General features: G+C 37.2%; 1 protein-coding gene across 1 annotated transcript; it reads left to right on the forward strand.

Moving 5' to 3' along the window:
- Window positions 1-560: 560 nt before the first annotated feature.
- Window positions 561-18,565, forward strand: rnf19a (ring finger protein 19A, RBR E3 ubiquitin protein ligase). The gene is made up of 10 exons (XM_024259372.2): window positions 561-1,042; window positions 7,770-8,592; window positions 11,565-11,773; window positions 11,939-12,083; window positions 12,401-12,563; window positions 13,275-13,389; window positions 13,502-13,660; window positions 14,524-14,737; window positions 15,658-15,801; window positions 16,361-18,565. Exons 2-10 carry the CDS (start codon window positions 7,991-7,993, stop codon window positions 16,944-16,946), a joined length of 2,337 nt encoding a protein of 778 aa, XP_024115140.1. The 5' UTR covers window positions 561-1,042; window positions 7,770-7,990; the 3' UTR covers window positions 16,947-18,565.
- Window positions 18,566-18,584: the final 19 nt, after the last annotated feature.

Consider the following 18,584-nt stretch of genomic DNA (forward strand, 5'->3'; position numbering starts at 1 on the left):
TCTCTAAGTATCATCATGTCATAAATAAGTTTCTATTTGTATAATTTTATCAATTATTGACGTTCCATGTCTGTATTATTAAGGCTTAATTTGGAGCATTAAATGTTATCAGTCTCAGCTTATATGCAATTTTGCAAGTTAAAACGGACAAATTTACATGTCAACTGTTTTTCATGATCCGTAGCACTATCATTTTAAAGTGAAAATAAAGTGATGTGGCATCATGATTTTTAGCTGTCTGAAAATAACCTTCAATGCACACTAGGTGGCATATTTGCATCACAAGTCAAAAGCCAAAACTCTAGTCAAGTTAACAGAGGTCATCCTGGAAAGGTTGTTTTTAGGAATAAAAGGAATAAACGGAATTGTAGGTAAAAGCACACTTTTAAAATGTTTGTTTTGTTTGCTTAAAACTTGACGACTAGGGAAATTGCTATAAATAAATAAAAATAATGAAAAGTTTAACTAATACAGACTGATTATGGTGATTTTGTAGTAAATTATTTTTTTCTTTAAGAATAAAAAAATTATTATCTAAAAAATCACATTGAAGCTCGTCGCCCTCTTAGCTTGCAATTGCATGATGAAACAAACAATAGACTATTTTACAGTTTATTAATTTAGTTTATTGACAGTTTTGATTAAAGAAAAGAGAACACGTATCTACTATAAGTACAATTTAGTAACAGCATTTGAGAACTCGGGGCTTTTCTCAAAGCAAACGTTAATCCTAATTTTTTTTTTTTTTTAAATCTGATACATAAAACATTACATGAAGAATAAATAAATATATAGTATTTAAATAATCAATGACATTTAATACTTTAAAGTTAAGACTTTTGTTTTGAAAGGAAAACGTTTGCAACCGGAAGTGTCGGTATTGTTTTGTTTAAGTTTCCTTGATGACAACAGTCAGAGTCGGGGAATGTACCTTGGCTGAAGTTTTGTGTTACATATTTTTTCCCCCAACGTACTTTGTGAAATGGACACAATAATAGACTTTGCTGTTGTGAAGTAACACGAGATTGGACGACACAAAACGGTAAGTGTTCACGAAAACGACTTTTAAAGTCAGTACTAGCTAACAACAGTTAGTTATTAACAGAACTTCCTCCTCTTCGAGGGTGTTCACGAGCTAGCTTTGTTAGCTTGTAGATGTCTTTCGTCTAACTTCACTTTGGGTTGAAACTAGTTCTTCGGTAAAACCGAATAAAGTTTCACCACTCTTAAGATAATGTTTAGATAATCTTGGTGGATATAATCGTTTATTTTGTGGCTAACACATTAGCACAGCTGGTAAGCAGCAGCAAGTCTCTGGTGATTAAAGTTAGTAGCTTCCTGCTACAAATCTCGATCTCGTAGCTAGTAGGTTAGCACGGGTTAGCATGTTGTAGGATCTAAACTAATATTCTTCCACTGTTTTCTGATCAGTGTTAATGTATGTTGTCGTTATCACAGTTCTGTTCAGGGATTAAATTAACGAATTATTGTTAAGTTTCGTTTTGACTTCATCACTCAGTAATGTAATCCTTCATATGTACTGTAGCCACTGGGGGTTTTCAGTGATGATTCATACATTTTTTTCACTTGTTGAAATAAGTGAGTAGTTTTTAATCCATGCTAGTCATGCTGTAAAAATGTATTGACCAGTTAACATTTAATAAGTGGGCATTTTTCTATGTAATGTATTTCTTTTAACACACTAGAGTAAGGTTAGGTTAAAAAGGAAGAATATATATTCATACTTCTGTAATCCTACAATTTTTGTTCCTAGTGATTGTGGGTTATTCATTTGGGGATTTTATATCGATTTGATCCCCGAATATCACTTTTTTTTTTTTAAGCTTAATGTAATTTAATTTAGCATTGATTACATTAAATGTAACTATTAGAATCAATTTACAACACTATAAAAACACACATTTTTGTTAGAGGTGTTGTAAACACACAAGCTGCCACTCTCCCTTATAGAAATATATCTTGCAGGCATGGCTTCTTCAGGTAGCTGTGTCACCGTCATTAAGTTAGTCATTCATGTGTTTAGAAAGGGTTTGTCTGATGTATCAGACATGAGCTCAGAGGACTAAAACATTGAAACTGATTTTCAAGTCTTATGTGGAAAATGAAAAGCATACTAAACAAATCTGTAAAATATGATTTAGCTTAAATAAAATTTACTCAAGTACAGTTGGATATTTTGGCTTTCCCTTCTACAGCTTTGGATAACATCTGTTTTGTTTTACACTGACTTTTTTGTGTAAATGTTCCTTTCTTTTTTACTTACATTTGAAAAAAAAAACAAAAAACTGTTTTGCTATATGTTGTTGAAATATAAATGCACTTTTTTTAAAATTACAAGAGCTGAAGCATTATTTGGAAAAAGGATGTCCAGCTGTTTTTGGTTTGGTAAACTTAAAACAGTGACTTCTTTAGCTTTTATGCCACTATGTAACAAGGAGACCTATGGTATGTCCCATAAAATAACTACTGCTTTATATAACTTTAACTACAGTTTGGTTTCTGAGTTGAGGCAAAACATATGCATACAATTCTTTACATGCCTACAGTATCACAAGATCTCTTGTTTGCTCTGTCAGACTGACATTTAAACAAGTGAAACAATCTTTCTGGATCGAATCTCTAAAGCTAATTTCACGCGTTTCTAATTTTGAATTCTATCTAGATCTTACAAAACAAGAATTTCAATATCTATGTTAACTACTTCTGCTGAATTTTGTTGAGAGCCCAGTTCAGTTTGCATTTTTTCTATGAAAATAAGTTCTTCATCAAAGCAATTAACTAATAAATTATTTAAATGGAATTATTACCCATGATACACCTGACAATCTCTCATTGTGCACTAGTGTGGCTTGGCCCAGTGGTTAAACGCTTGTTCATTGCCTCTCTTGCCTCATTTTAATGTCCCAGATTTAGCTGAAAGCTCTTTGCCCCATTGGCCCTACTATTTAGTGAGTGCTGAGTTAAACGTTGGAGACCTTTACACTCTGCTGCTGCTTTTCCCTGCTCTCTGAATATCACATGGCTTTTTTAAAATCATTTTTTCCTGACTACATAGCAATAATTTAGTTTAGAGGGGCTACTTTTACACCTGATGAGTTCTAGAAAACCTTTTATGTTGTTTTTTTCTTACCGTCATTAGCTAGAGAGTGTGTATGTGCTTCCGTCAATATCTCAGTGCATTGTATAAACAAAGGTTATGCAATAATGATAGCCTTTCTTCCAGGATCAGCCGTGAACTGAGGCCTTTTCAATTAAACGCATTGTCACAACCAGGAAGCTGGTCTTCAAGCTGGAATGCGAGCGGACATCAGTGTACGTGATGAACGCAGCAGAGGAACACTGTTCGCCAGTCATTTCCAGTCTTGGAAGTCCCATTGTATGCAAGAGTAGAAATGTGTATTATTAGCCTCCAGCACCGAGAAATAATGCAGAAGGTTATTTTTAACACACTCCCAAAAAATAAATACAAATTCTAACATTGAATTATGTAAAAAATAGTATCTATTAAAAGAATTGGTATAGAGAGATTTATATACTCATCTTTTGATACAAATCAAAATTAGGATTAGAAAGCATCCAGAAATATGTTAATGTGGTTGCACATTTCAAATATTACACCATTATTGGCAGACGTTTCTGATGACGTCTCAGCCGCGTAAATGACACGTTGTGTTGCGTCATGTTAACAAAATTGTGCCAGATTTTACAAATACTCTCCCTTTAGAAGGGAAGTAAAGCCCAGAGGCTTGTTACAGCCATCTCTAGATTACCCAAGAGAGTTTAAAGAGAGATTTCATTGATGGCGACAGTTTTGTTTTTGACAAAAACTGTTGAGCTGATGGGGAAAAACCATCATCACATATTATATTTACTGATTTCTCAGATGTTTTTAAACTGAAATAGTATTTTACACATTTTATACCATTTGATACCATTTTTTATACCATTTTTTTATACCATTGTGGCTAAATCATTTAAAAAAGCTGGTTAATATGGCAACAATTTATTCTGAATTTTAGCCGATTGGGGTGAAAATCCATATATTAATTTGTAAGAGACCCACATTAAATTTTTTAAATAAAAAAATTTAATTTAATGGTTTTAATCTCAATCAACATTTTTTGTAATTTAAACTGCAGGCAGACACAATTTTGACTTTAAATGATTATCAGACAGGAGGTGTTACTCGGACAAAAATAAGTACGTTTTTAGTAAAAATGTCTTTGTAAAAAGCAGTTTGGGATCTTTTTTCAGTTTCACAGCAATTTTAAACAATTATGTTTTTCCAAATATAAATTAGTGGAAATTTGAAAAATAAATTAATATTTAATTGTAAAAAATCAATAGGAATTTTTGCAGTGCTGCCCAAGTCCATCCATCCATCCATCTTCCTCCGCTTCATCCGGGACCGGGTCGCGGGGGCAGCAGTCTAAGCAAAGATGCCCAGACTTCCCTCTCCCCGGCCACTTCCTCCAGCTCCTCTGGGGGGATCCCGAGGCGTTCCCAGGCCAGCCGAGAAACATAGTCTCTCCAGCGTGTCCTGGGTCTTCCCCGGGGCCTCCGCCCAGTGGGACATGCCCAAGTCTAGATTCATATTAAACAAACTCATTTACGCATTTTGAAATTATTCTTTAATGTTTTCTCCTCGCTTAAATTATATTTTTTCTCATCTGTTTATTGGTTGATGTCTATTGGCTCAAAAAAGGAATATATTCTTGTTTCCTTTACTGTCTTAGTGTTCTAAAATCTGTAAACATAATGCAGAGGTGGCACATCTTTGCTGTTCAGTAACAATTTGAGATGTCAATCTTTTCCGGTGACACAAAACAATGTCTTGATCAGATTGTAGGGAATACATGCATTTACTTGATTTATTTAAATTGCTATTCTTGCTTTCATTTTTGGGAATCCTGTGAAGCATGAATAATATTTATATTTATAATGCAACAACATTTTGCTGTGATCTTATTTAGAAAAATGTTGTTGAAATTGGGAAAAGATCATTTGGTTTTAATGCTATTGAGCTGGACGAATTAGTTATTTAATTTAGCGATTCTCCAAAGAGAAACCTTTTTTGTTCATTATTTCAAAACAGTAACTATTGTGTTATTGTGTATGTAGTCGTCCTATGGTTGTATAAATGCTAAACTGTTTCCTCTATGAAGTACATTCTTCTCCCTCTTTTATTTTGACACAAAACTTCAAGTTTTGCAAAAAAAAAAAAAAGAAGGAACAAATCTGACCTCACATTTGCAATTCTAGCAGAAAACTCTCAGCCTGAATCTATTTTCCATTCGGTAATGCATGAAGTTTTTTTGGGATTTCCTTACCCAGCTGACAGACGATTGAAACCACTTATTGTGCCGCAGGCCTGTCAAGGAACTGGGACACCATCCCAGTGTGTGAACTGTGTTTGCATGTGATCGCCCCCTGAGCCAAAGAGCTGAAGCGCACACATGTGTGTACTCGCACAAACACATGCACTGACCTCAGTCAGTCAGATGGAAAGTCCCACTCACTCTTTCTCCACGGCAGAGCCAGTACTTTCCTGCTTAATTACATCACTGGAGTGTCATTTCAAGTTGGTTAAAATTGTTTCTCTTGCTCATTAAAAATTTTTCCCTGCGCTGGCAACATTTTTGGTTTGTGCCAAATATGTTTTATTTTGGATTTCCACCACTACAGCATCATAAAAGCCAGTAAGTGGCTCTAATTAGTCTTTTACTAGTCTGGAAGATAGAGGAACACTTACTAATCTTCAGATCCCATCAGTACTTTTTTGCTAGACGATGGATCTGCCAGTAAAACAGTTTTAATAGAAGGGAACTGGTTATGCCACAATTTTGTAAAGTGTCCCTTTAAGTTTCACTCACTCTTTTGTCAGATGTTCTTTTCTGACTCCACCCTGACTCCTCTTTCACATTCCATTGAGCGATGATTTGATGAACAATTTATTTTTTGGTTTTCTTTTTTTTTTCTTCTTTTTTTTAAGTTGTGTTTTTTGTTAAATATCCACATTGATCATCTCGTGATCTATTGTAAAAGTGTTCCCAGTTGTTTTTTTATTTATAAAATATGCAGTCTTTAGCCCTAATAAAAAAAGAAAAAAAAAATGGTGTCGTTTTCAAGGAAAAAAACTGTCGTTTTCAAGGATGTAGTTTCTGCAGAATGGCAATAGTACGTTAGGAATTCACCTTCAAGATGTGGGCGGGACCGTTGGCACATAGCAACCCCACCCCCTTCCCCTTCACATTACTGAGAGCTCGGAACAGCAAGTTTGAGGCCCAGACCATTGGACTTTTCTACGTCACAAATAAGCTCTTTTTCAAGCTTCATTTTCTGCTGCTGAATTATATCCTTCGAATAAATAAACATTCAGAAATGCAATTTTTGAGCAAATTTTTCTTAATACATGTCCTGCGTCACCAGAAAGATGCCACAAGAAATTGTTAAAAACAGCATTTTCATTGGACCGGATCTTTGATTGGCTCAATGGTTTCTATTTGAGGCTTTAAATTTATAGATAAATTGATTTGTCACACAAAAAGTAAAATAAAGGAGACAAAAATTAACACTGGTGTAGGTTATCGACTTTACTACTATTTTTTTGTGTGTAACAGCCCTACAATGTCTTTTGGGATAGACCTCAGACAGAAACATCTCTCTTTCATTTCAGTTCATTTTTCATCAGTTGTAGTTTGGCACAGAAGAAACAGAAAAGGGCGTCAACCCATCACAACACTTTGTAATGTCAGATGTGAGAAGCCTCTTCCCTCAGTCACTGTAGCTGTGCTTCCAAAATATTTGCTTGGTTAAGTTTAGGCACAAACACAGTTCAGTGTATTATGTTTGACCTAGATGACGGTGGTAAGCTGCAGGAACTTGACTCAGCATTCAGAATGAATGCATTCATAGCAGTACACAAAAGGCTGCTTTGGCATCAGCTGCTAAAAAGCCCCAGTTTAGTTTGCTTTTGGAACAATAAAGTGATGTTAATAGACCCACTCCAGTCATCTTTTGATCTATTTTAAAAGTGTTCCCAGTGGTCTTTTAATTGGTATTATCCCATTTTTATCCAAAGTAATTTTAAAAACTATTGTTATTAAGGACATAGTTTCTACAGAGCAATAGTAGTTCATTAGAAATTCACCATTGTGGTCAGGACCAGTGGGACGGAGGATCCCCACTTTCTTCTCCTCGATGCTGAGAGCTCTCTGTTTACAGCTCCTCACACTCCTAACCTAACATTACCGGTGCAACAAAATCATCATAAACATAAATACATCATAAATAAGCTCCTTCAAAGTGTATTTTTCATCTGCTTCTGATTCACAATGACTTGAGTAAATAAATACTCAAAAATGCAATTTTTAGTTTAATTTTCTATTTAAATGTCCTCCATCTTGAGAAAAGGGCAACAAGAACATGTTAAAACACAATTTTCATCTAAGTGGGTAAAATGCAACTTTGTTCCCATGTGCATTTAAAAAAACAGCCACTGGTGAAAGTAAATATTGTAGTTTTTATTTTTAACCTCACGTCACATTTGCAGCATCTTGTTAATTGGGAACCTCTTGGCTCTGCTGGGAAAATTTCAGAAATTAGTCCCTAAAGACAAACAAGTGCGCATAAACAAAATTAGAGCGTGCAGCCAGCATGGAAAAAAAAATGTTGACGTCCATTGAGAGTCTTTGTTTTGGGAATACTGAAGTATTTATTCTGAAGTTTTATTTTTCTTTCTTTTTCAGACTCATCTCCTGTGTCAGAACCTTTGCATCAGCCACCTCAACATCCTTCGTCAAATCCTGTTCAAGCACCTCAAGATGATGTTCTCGCCATTATGTCCTAGCAGCGAGTAGTCCCTGCTCCGTCCATCAACCCCACTCATTCTCTGCGTCCCCTTTCCCTTTGGCCCTCCTTATCATCGCCCCTGATGTGGTGATCCTCCGGCCGCACCCCTTCTAGCATCATGAGCAGTTTTCCTCAGCATCCCTATGGCAGATCAGGCTCAGAGCGTGACCTTCACTCTGCTGCCTCCTCAGTCAGCCTTCCCTCTGTGCGAAAGACTCCTAAGAAGCGCCGTCTGTCTCTCCACTCTCTCTTTGGTAGAAGGCGCCGACCTGACCGTGACCCCAGGCGAAAATCGAAGGCGTCGCAGTCAGGAAGTGGCGCAGATGGGATCGTTAGCAATGAAAGCATACAGTCGGAGACTTGTCACGACAGAACGTCAACCTATTCTCCACTAGAAGTGGCCTCGACCTCCTCAGGCTTTCCCCCAGAGCTGTTGGAGTGCCCTCTGTGTTTGCTGCGTCTGCCACGCGAGCGCTTCCCGGACATCATGACCTGTCCCCACCGATCCTGCGCAGACTGTCTGCGGCAGTATTTGCGCATTGAAATCTCTGAGTCGCGGGTCAACATCAGCTGCCCCGAGTGTTCAGAGCGCTTCAACCCCCACGACATCCAGATGATCCTGGGAGACCGAGCGCTCATGGAAAAGTACGAGGAGTTCATGCTGAGACGGTGGCTGGTAGCCGAACCGGACTGCCGCTGGTGTCCTGCCCCAGATTGCGGGTGAGAAACTTAAAAAAACTCTGCAATTGAAGTATTTCAGACTTAGGAGACAATTGCTTTTAGGTTATCGTGTCATCAATCTTTAAATTTCCATTGAAGTTCTAAATCTCAGAACAGAAAGTCCAAAAATATCTCGGTGAAAGACGTCATCAGCGAGACTTCAAGCTGAATATCTTAGTAACTGCAGATCCTACATCAATAAGAGTTAAAAATAACTCAAAGGAGCAATAAAAATATTATATTTTCCTCCTCAGCAGTCATCCACTGAAGATGGGATCAGTATGATCACACATTTGTTATAACACTTCAAGACTGTCTTTGTTTTTTAAGAACCAAATTAAGAACCAAAATTCCGATTTTATCAGTAGTTTCAAAGTTATGTCAATGTACAGATGGGATCAGATGTCCTGCAGCACGTTTAAGTGTCAGGTGCATCTAGAATTAATATATTTGAACTTTGACAAATAAGTCACGTCAACCAATCAATCAAGAACTCAGCTTTGACCAGTGACGTGTTGATGACCTAATGATCTGGTGGAGTACAAAACCAACATGGAGGAGAGCTTGATTCTTCTCCTCTTGAACTCTAAAGTCTCATTTCCACGGAGCGCTATGGGGTTAAGATGTTTTTCTTATTTGTATTGAGACATTAAAAAGATCCTTATTCTTCGTTTTATTTTTTTCCCCTCCTCCTACTAATGTAGGACAAAGTCGTCAAACTGGGTCAGAGAGAGACAGAAGTACTGCTGAAATCTCCTGCAGTACACGGAGAACCTCACTGTACTGGAAGAGTCATTAAATGATCTCATGAACCCAGACATGGGGGCATGATTACTGATACCTTTAACGAAATTACATACATTTGATCTCTCAACATCATCTGTGTCAGGAGCACTTTTATGAACACATTTTATTAGGCCAAAAGTTGAGCAGTGACTATGATACTTGAATCACATTCTTAGCCTAAGTTTGCTCTCAGAAGGAGGCTCTGGTCAGCTGGCTCTACAGGTAGCACCGTGTTACGAGCTGAACTTACTCGAGGATCTAGTCTGGAGTTTCTGGAGAACCTTAGACATGCGTATTCATTCAGTTTCTTCATTGCTTTTGTCTTACAGCCTGATCCCAGTATAGCTTTTCCCTTTATTTTCTCATCCAGCTTTGTTGCGTCAACACTGTTGACCTTTGTCTGTTAGGAGAATAGCTCTTTCTTCCCCCTCGCCATCCAAATACTTCAGTTTTGGCGGGCTGCCGCTCTCCACTGCAAAATGTTCTTTCATTATTATTGTTGTATAATTAGACTTGAAGGTTATTAGGCTTTGCTGGTCGGTTCTAATGGACAGCAGGCAGAACCGTTGGGGTGGATGACCTCAATCTTGTGTTTTCTGCTTCGGTCCACAGGAGATTTCACTTTGCAGGGAATGTGGGTATCCTCTATAAAAGGTGCTTTTGATGAAAAAGTCCTTTTAACACATCCGAGTTTCCAGTTTTACAAAGTATTTCATCAGTTCTCCTCAATGATGTTGAGACTGGAAGATAACCGACTGTCTGCAAAAGGTCCAGACTGACTTTTCGTTTTAAGGAGGAATGTGTTGAAAATGCTGGGCTCAATACATTTGCTACTTAGTTTAATGTCCTCGTACATAAAAATTTGCAACATAAAGTATTATTTTCCAAAAATAGTAAATATTCCTGTCATAAACTGATTTCATTCATATTTATTTTATACCGTCTGCTAACGTCAACTCTGTTGCAACTCTTATTTCTCAAGTCGTGGCTTACCCTTCTCATTAAGTAATCAAGTTATTGGCCAAGAAGAATCACAGGATGAGGTGATTGCTTCATCCTTTTTCTGAGAATGTGTGCCGATCTGAATAAAAGGTTTAAAGGAATAAAAATATTTGGTTTGGCAGACATGTTTTAGCTGACCAGATGGAGCGTTTTCTGGAGACTTTTGGCTCTTCTTTGTGTTACACAAGTCTTACTGAAGAACTAAAACGCATTAAAGAAAAGTTTACCATTTGTTTCGTTTGTAAGAATTTTTATGAAATTCTGATTAGCTGGAGTTATTGGAATTTGTCTTTTTGCGCTAAGGTTTTTCTAAGAACCTGCTTTTTCTCAAATATCAATTTATTTGTTTCAATTTTATTGACATGGATTCATTCAGAATACCTCACACAAGAACTGTTTTGGTGATGCAGTAACTAAGGTGGTAGGTATAATGCAGGATGTTCTCTTGTAATATTTTTTTCTAACAAACCAGAACATTTATGTGGTCCTAACGTTTGCCTTTTCGGCATATCCCATTAGGGGTTAGCCACAAAAAATCAGCTTTCACTGATTATTTTATGTATTTATTCAACCTTTATTTTACCAGGAAATCCCACTGAGATTAGATCTCCTTTTCAAAGGAGACCTCCTCACCACAAGAAAACAAATACAGTTAAAACAATAAAGTAGACATAAAATACAATTAAAATGAACAGTGGAAACAATACTTAAAAGATAAATCATAAGTAATACAGAGTGATATGTGCATATATCTTTTAAAAGCTCAGAAATCTTTGATTTAAAGCATTTCCGCATTATTGAGATTTTTAACCTCGAATTCCCTTCCTGATGTATTTTGTCCGGGCTGGCACCGGCACCCACTTGAGCCCCCTTGTGGCTACATAGTTTAGGCAGCAGCATGAAGGGTATTTTCTAAGGACCCTCACCGGATTAAGCTCATTGTTGCTGAACGCTGGTTTGCCGCACATAAGCCCTACACCCAACCAACTGGGCCTACTTAACTTCTTACACTATTGAATATATATCTTTCACTTTTACTCTTCTCTTCTTTTACATGTTGTATTTTTGTTTAAAGTAAAAATGAAATAAAAGTTTTGCTGTCTTTTGTTTCTGCCCTGCTGGATTTTTCTTTTCTTTTCACAATGAATTGTCGTTTTTACATTTCTTTTCTTTTCCTCCCATAGCTATGCGGTCATTGCTTTTGGCTGCGCCAGCTGCCCAAAGATCACCTGTGGGCGTCAGGGCTGTGGGACCGAGTTCTGCTACCACTGCAAACAGTTGTGGCATCCCAACCAAACATGCGACACTGCACGTCAGCAGAGAGCCCAGAACCTCAGGCTGAGGGCTTTCAGGTCATCGTCTCTCAGCTACAGCCAGGAAAGCGGAGCAGCAGGTATCACAGAGAACTCCAGTGCACTTCAGACTAACCCGACCTGTTCTTTGGACTTAAGTCATTTTATTTACATGACAGCAAACATTGGTAAACCCCTAAACTGTGATAAACGATGAACTTTTACCAGTTTTTAATGCAAGCATCTCCCTATTCTATCCTCGCCAGGTGATGACATCAAACCGTGCCCTCGCTGCTCGGCCTACATCATCAAGATGAATGATGGGAGCTGTAACCACATGACCTGCGCCGTCTGCGGCTGTGAGTTCTGTTGGCTCTGCATGAAGGAGATCTCCGACCTGCACTACTTAAGGTAAGAAAAACACAGTTTAAAGATTGAAAACTTGGAAAATGCAAAAATTCATCATTTATTTGATTAATGTTTTTATTATTAGTTAAAGGGTTACAGGTATTCCAAACTAAAGCAAAAATAAATCAAATATTGTTACCATGTAAATCAAAGTCGAATTGTATTTTGGCAGTAATACTAAGACAGCACACTGCTGCTTTCTCTTTATGCATTTTGATGTCAATGATTTAGATTTCCTCTGACCTACAAACATATTAAAGCTCTAACTTTAAATTTATGAACAAGCTAACCAGACCTCGTGACCTTTTTCACCCTTTCAGTCCATCAGGCTGCACCTTCTGGGGAAAGAAGCCCTGGAGCAGGAAGAAGAAAATCCTTTGGCAGCTTGGCACCTTGGTGGGCGCGCCTGTGGGCATTGCCCTCATTGCCGGCATCGCCATCCCAGCAATGATCATTGGCATCCCGGTGTACGTCGGCCGAAAGGTGAGAGTTTATGTTAATAATTAACAGGATTTTAAGATCATTTTTAATAAATATCTAATCTTACTCATGTTAAAATTACATGTTTAAATAAATATTTTTTACTCTGTAATATTAAAAAAATTACAGTTACAGTGCTTTACCATAATATAGTTAGCTTATGGAACTCAAAGTTTCACTATATAAACTGATGAGTTTTGTAATGTTTAGAATAAGTAAAATAGTATTAAATAACTAATACAGTGGTTAATAAAAACCACAGTGGTTAGAAATAGTTTTATAATTTACCTGATAACATTTCACATAAATAATTTTTAGGAGAAAAAATTGAATTTCTTACATTCCTAACATCCATTTCTCATTTTTTAAAATACATTTATACATGTTTTAGTACCTAAGTAAGTTAAATGTAATTTGTTTCATAAAATTTTTTAATCTAGCTGCTCATAAACAAAAAGACAATCATTTTTATTTCATTTTAGAAAAACAAATGCTACTAATTTGTGTCTATCATGTTCATTTCTATGCAATAAATGATACGTTATGTCTAATTAAATCACCACTTTAATTTGTTTTTTGATAACTACTTTTCAGTTCTACTTTGGTGTATTTAAGGATTGTTACTTTTATTGTAGTTGAAATGTTATTTTTTTCTTCACTGCACTGCTCTGTCAGAATCTTTTATTAACGTTGCTCTACTACTGATGTCACCAGATCCATAATCGCTATGAGGGCAAGGACATCAACAAACACAAGAGGAACCTGGTGATCGCTGGTGGCGTCACGCTGTCGGTGATCGTGTCACCTGTAGTTGCTGCGGTCACAGTTGGTAGGAAGACTTTTTTTTTATCTCTACCGACAATTAAATTATGTGAGGGTGAGGAATCAGTTCCTGGTAACAAAATGTCCTTTAATTGTTTCTCGTTTCCTGTGTTTCGTAGGCATCGGCGTTCCCATCATGCTTGCGTACGTCTACGGAGTGGTGCCCATTTCCTTATGCCGGAGTGGCGGCTGTGGAGTTTCTGCCGGAAATGGCAAAGGAGTGCGGATCGAGTTTGATGATGAAAATGATAACATAGGCAGTGGGGCAGTAGCAACAGGTGAGAAACTAATAAAAACATTAAAAAGGGCTGGAACTTGGTAGACTTAACCCTCTAACACCTGAGCTTTAACTCCAGTGAAGACATTCTTTGGACTATTCTGTTAACGTAAATCCAGCAAATACCCAATTGATTCACATTGACTGTATGTCCGGTTAAGCCTTTTTTTTTCCTTTTTATCTTTCCATTTCCCTTCTCTGACCTGCTACTTTTGTCAATTTGAAGACATCCTTCTATTACATGCAGCTCTTTTGCTCTCTGTGTTGTATCAACAACCCACAACAATTCTGAAAACACTTCAAGGGATTTAGCCAAATGTTGCCTAAGTGGTTTTGGGAGGTGTTTATGGCCTGAAGAGGTGCACCCACATCCGCCAATGCTTTAGCATATTGTTATTTACCCATAAGGTATTGCAAAAGTGTTCAGTCGACACATCTAAATGTTTGTATTTGGTGTGAAATGGTTGTGCAAGTCAAAACAGGCAGCAGTAGCTTTGCTTTCTAGTGAGATGATGATGATGATGATGATGAAGAGGGACAGGTTGTATTTCTTGTGTCAACAATGAGTTGTGTACTTGTAATGTGAGCGACTGCAGACTTTGATCTTTCTGGTGATCCAGCTTTATCTTTCTTCATCTCATCTTTTTATGTTTCTTTTATCTTTTTTTATCTTCTTAACCCACTTTTCCATATATTTTTGCTGTTTTCTTCAGACGTGTTTGTCTTTTTATTGACTTATATACAATTCCTGTTATGTTAATCTTTTACAAAGAAACTACTAAAGCTTAATCTATTTTCACGTTTGAACCTCTGTCACTCAGTTTGAGTTAAATCAGTGTCTTCCTCTTTCGCTTTTCTTCACAGACACGACTTCAGTGGCGGAGACTCGACTCAATAATCCGAGCCTCGGCGACGCGGCGAGCGTTGGTGGTTTAACAGGCCTGAGCGTGAGCGGAAGCCACATGGAACGCTGCGGCGTGAGCACCGCTCAGCGGGACAACATGAGCGACAACGCCAGCACCACGGCCCTAGCCGGGACCAGCATCACTGGCAGCCTGTCTGGCAGCTGCTACAACAGGTAACAAACTGAAGTGTTTTGAGCTGATGGACAGCTCTGGAGTAACCCTTCTGCTGTCCTAAGCATGTTTACATTAAAACTTCAATTTCAATTCAAGTTCACTTAATTCTCTAAATTTATGTATTGTTTGTGCCAGTTGACAAAAAGAAAAAAAAACAATGTACATTATCATTCACAATAAATGAAATAAATGAAACAAATAATATTCTAAAAGCTTCACACCAGATTTGAAAATATAAACTTATTATTTGTCATTTTTATCTTTTTATATGTTTGTGAACTTTTTTTTTTACTTATTTTAGTCCTAATTTTCTAGTTTAATATAAATGTGCTATTAAAATCCATTTGGATAACCTTTTTCTTCACAGTTTGATCTCAGAAGTGGCTCCTTCTTGTTGCTTTATTTTGACTGTTTTTACATTTGCTTTTTTCCTTTGATATAATTAACTTTAAAGGCTTTGTTGTCATTTTTACTAACAATTTTTTACCAACTGTTTAGAGTCTAGGCTAACATGAAACTTTTTTTGTGACTTGATGGATTGAATTCCCCTTTTAAAGCACTAAAAAAATCCTTTGTTTACTCAGCTTTCAGCTTCCTTGTTTGGGTCATATTTGGTGTCAAACTTCTTTTATGTCTGCAGGTTATTTTTCAGCTGCACAGCAATGAGCAGAAAATGCAATTACAAAGTGATTTTGTAATATTTTATCATTCAATAATAGTTTACTTAAACTTCTAACCTGCCTCATATGTTTGACAAAGCTAGAATCTTTTGCTTTAAGTCATATAATTTTAGAATTTTACAGTTTTTTTTTTTGATAAAGTATCCTTTCAAAATAAAACAACATTTCAGAGAGGTTTGTATTGGAAGTTTCTCTAATAAATGTTTGAAGTAAGTAATAATAATTGTTTTTTGTTTCAGGATGGAGGTGCAGGCCGACGTCCAGAAAGAGCGCTGCAGTCTGAGCGGCGAATCGGCAACCGTCAGTCTGGGGACTATGAGTGACAACGCCAGCACAAAAGCCATGGCGGGATCTATCCTTAATGCCTACACGCCTCTGGAAAGGTCAGGATTAACTGTCATCCTACTGTTTCCTGCAGATATCTGAGGGTCATCATTGGGTACACTGTTGCCTTGGTAATTGAGGGAGTTACGTTCTAAAAATAACCTCCGATAGACAAAATCCGTGAAGTATTTGTCTTATTTTTTTTAGATGTTTTAAGGGTTTAAAACCTCTTACTACACACTTTTTACAATTTTCTCAGACAGACGTGAATGTTTTCAGGCTTCTTTTTTTGTTTAAACTCTAAAAGTTCAAATTTCATAGAAAAATGAGCCCAGTATTATAGAATGAAAAAAAATATCTTTTTTTTTTTAAGATGAACTCATTCTGCACAGAACACCAGAGGAGATTGATTGGCATGTTCTACAGCCAATCAGGAAGCAGAGCTAAAAAAAAACTGAACAATCAATTTTGTTAAATTAAATGTGTCGCATAAAATATAAAAAAATAAAAATCCTTTAGAACCTAAAGGATTACTTTACTGAGAATTCAAAGCTGATCCAAAATATAGTTAACTGTTCTTAGTGTGTGATACTGACTGGGTTAACTTCTGTTTTGCAGGGATAATAGTCTGGAGGTGCAGGCAGATGTGGAGTCAAAACACCGAAAGGTGAGACACGGCAGCGCCAGCAGCAGCCTGGATGAAGCCAACTGCATCGACAGCAGCACTGCGGGGGTTAAAAGAGCCAGCAGTCTCTCCGGCTGCTGCTGCGCTCAGCCCAGCAACTCCTGCTGCACCTCTGAGGAGCCTTCAACCTCGGGGGGTAAAACCTCCAAGAGTCAGCTTTGGAAGAGCAGCAGCAGCGAAGAAGAGACGAAAGTGAACGAAACGCATGGAGACGTGGACACGCACCACCTGGAGCAGCGCAGCACAAACTCCTCCGAGTTTGACTCGCCGTCCTTGAGCGGCAGCCTCCCGTCCGTGGACGACTCGCACTGGAGCTGCTTTTCAGCCGAGCACTTCTCTTCATCGCCGCTTTCCTCGCCGAGAGAAGGAAGCAGCAACACCTTCCTGTACATCAACGAGGAGAGCGTCGGCGACGTTGTGGAGGCACTGCCGAGGAGGCACAACCCAGAAACTTCCAGAAACATTTCTGCACATCCTGTGAGCCCAGTGAGGAAACACTGTATACAGACAGACATCTGAGGGGGGGGGCACTCAGCTCGCCTTAAGACCTAATGTCCACCGTCCACTGTCAGGGCTAGAATGTTAGTCTTTGATCACATGAGGTCGCCGCAGAAGTGAAAGAGGGATGCAAGTTCTCAGAAGGCCGGTTAAGGAAAGTAGAGGTCAGTTAGGAAAGGATCAGAACCGATTTTTGTCAAGTAGAACTGAACGGACCTGGAGTAAGTCGAGTAAGTGAGGTGATGTGCTGAGGCACAACCAGACCAAAACACTGAAGTTTCTGCTTTAAAAACAGAAAAGAAACTGACCCCATCCAATGGTTTGGAGCTAGTAATCTGAGGTGCTTTGACCTAACCGAAATCTTTTCTTCTTTTAGCCGTCTAAAAGAAAACAGTCTGGTTTCTGTCCTACATTGTTCCACCTTCATTCTTTTGATCCGTCCGTTGAGTTTCTGGGAGGGACCACTTGATAAAGTAGCAGAAATATATTTTCTATAATCAAACGTTAATTCGTAGATCCTTTTTACTTAGGTGTTTTTTTTTGGTTGTTTTTCACTTTTTTTTCCTTTTTGGGAAAGTTGAAATGTTGAAACCCTTTTTATTGGGTCCAACTTTTTTACTACATTATAAGAAAAAAATATAAATATTTAACTCTTCTAATACAGTTCGTAACTAACTTTGGCTGCACAGATTTACAGCAAATTTATCAATCATAAAGTTGTATTTAAAATATTTAGTATTTTCATATAATATAAATGCAAAAACCTACCAGATTTGTACACAAAACAACTTTGTTCATAGTTTTTTTAAAATAAAAAAATAAACAACAGAAAGCAGAAATTGAACCCAAGTCTTTGTAATAATTAAAGTAACAAAATGAGGAAAAATATGACCTTTTTAGTGAAAAAGAAATTCTCCTTATTTCAAAAAGTCTTTTTTTTTAGTTGTGAATGTAAAGTCTTGATTCTCATTGTGTATATAAATGATTTTATTTTAGATCTTCACATAAACCACAAAATGTTTTTTGCTGAAGAATGATGCAGGTAATTTTATATAAATCAAGCCTATTGTGCCTTTTGGGGGAAGCTTGCTGTGTATAGTTTCTATTTCTCTTGTTTGTGGTTTTGTCGAAATTAGACAAAATCAACAGAGAATTGATTTATATTTGCCTCAGAAAATGTTATATATGATCAAACATGATGTATTTACTTGCATCAGCTGGTGTAATCTACCAAAGACTAGAATTAAACCAGCAGAACTTTTTTTTTGAGTTGAAAGCACCTAAAAGTATGTTTTTTGTTTTTTTTTTTATGTCCATCCCAAACCATGAAAAAAAAATCCCCTGATAAAGCCAAAGTTTGAGTTTTTGTCCACAAAATGAGCAAAATTTTGCAATAAATGAGTTGACCCGAGACCGCTTTCTGAGTTCTACTCAGCAGTGACACTAAAACCACCTGAGCGGAAGACTTCCTAAATCCTAAATCCTGCCAGTTTGAGATATTTTTACCCTTTTTGTTTCATTTTTTTGCCATGTTTGTAATTTTGTCAAAAGAGGCATTTGTATTTAAGAACATATGTCTGAATTATGCTTCAAAATGTGCAATTAAATGCATATCATTGAATAAAAACATAAAGAAATCATGTTCGAGTCTTCATGTTT

The sequence above is a fragment of the Oryzias melastigma genome, linkage group LG11 (assembly GCF_002922805.2).
Source record: "Oryzias melastigma strain HK-1 linkage group LG11, ASM292280v2, whole genome shotgun sequence".
In the NCBI taxonomy this organism is placed as follows: Eukaryota; Metazoa; Chordata; class Actinopteri; order Beloniformes; family Adrianichthyidae; genus Oryzias; species Oryzias melastigma.

Bases quoted from the DNA above. Each gene is read 5' to 3' on its own strand.
- rnf19a (XM_024259372.2), top strand. From the start codon at position 7,991: ATGAGCAGTTTTCCTCAGCATCCCTATGGCAGATCAGGCTCAGAGCGT. The intron at 8,593-11,564 runs GTGAGAAACTTA...TTCCTCCCATAG, and splicing joins TGTCCTGCCCCAGATTGCGG to CTATGCGGTCATTGCTTTTG. The intron at 15,802-16,360 runs GTCAGGATTAAC...TCTGTTTTGCAG, and splicing joins GCCTACACGCCTCTGGAAAG to GGATAATAGTCTGGAGGTGC.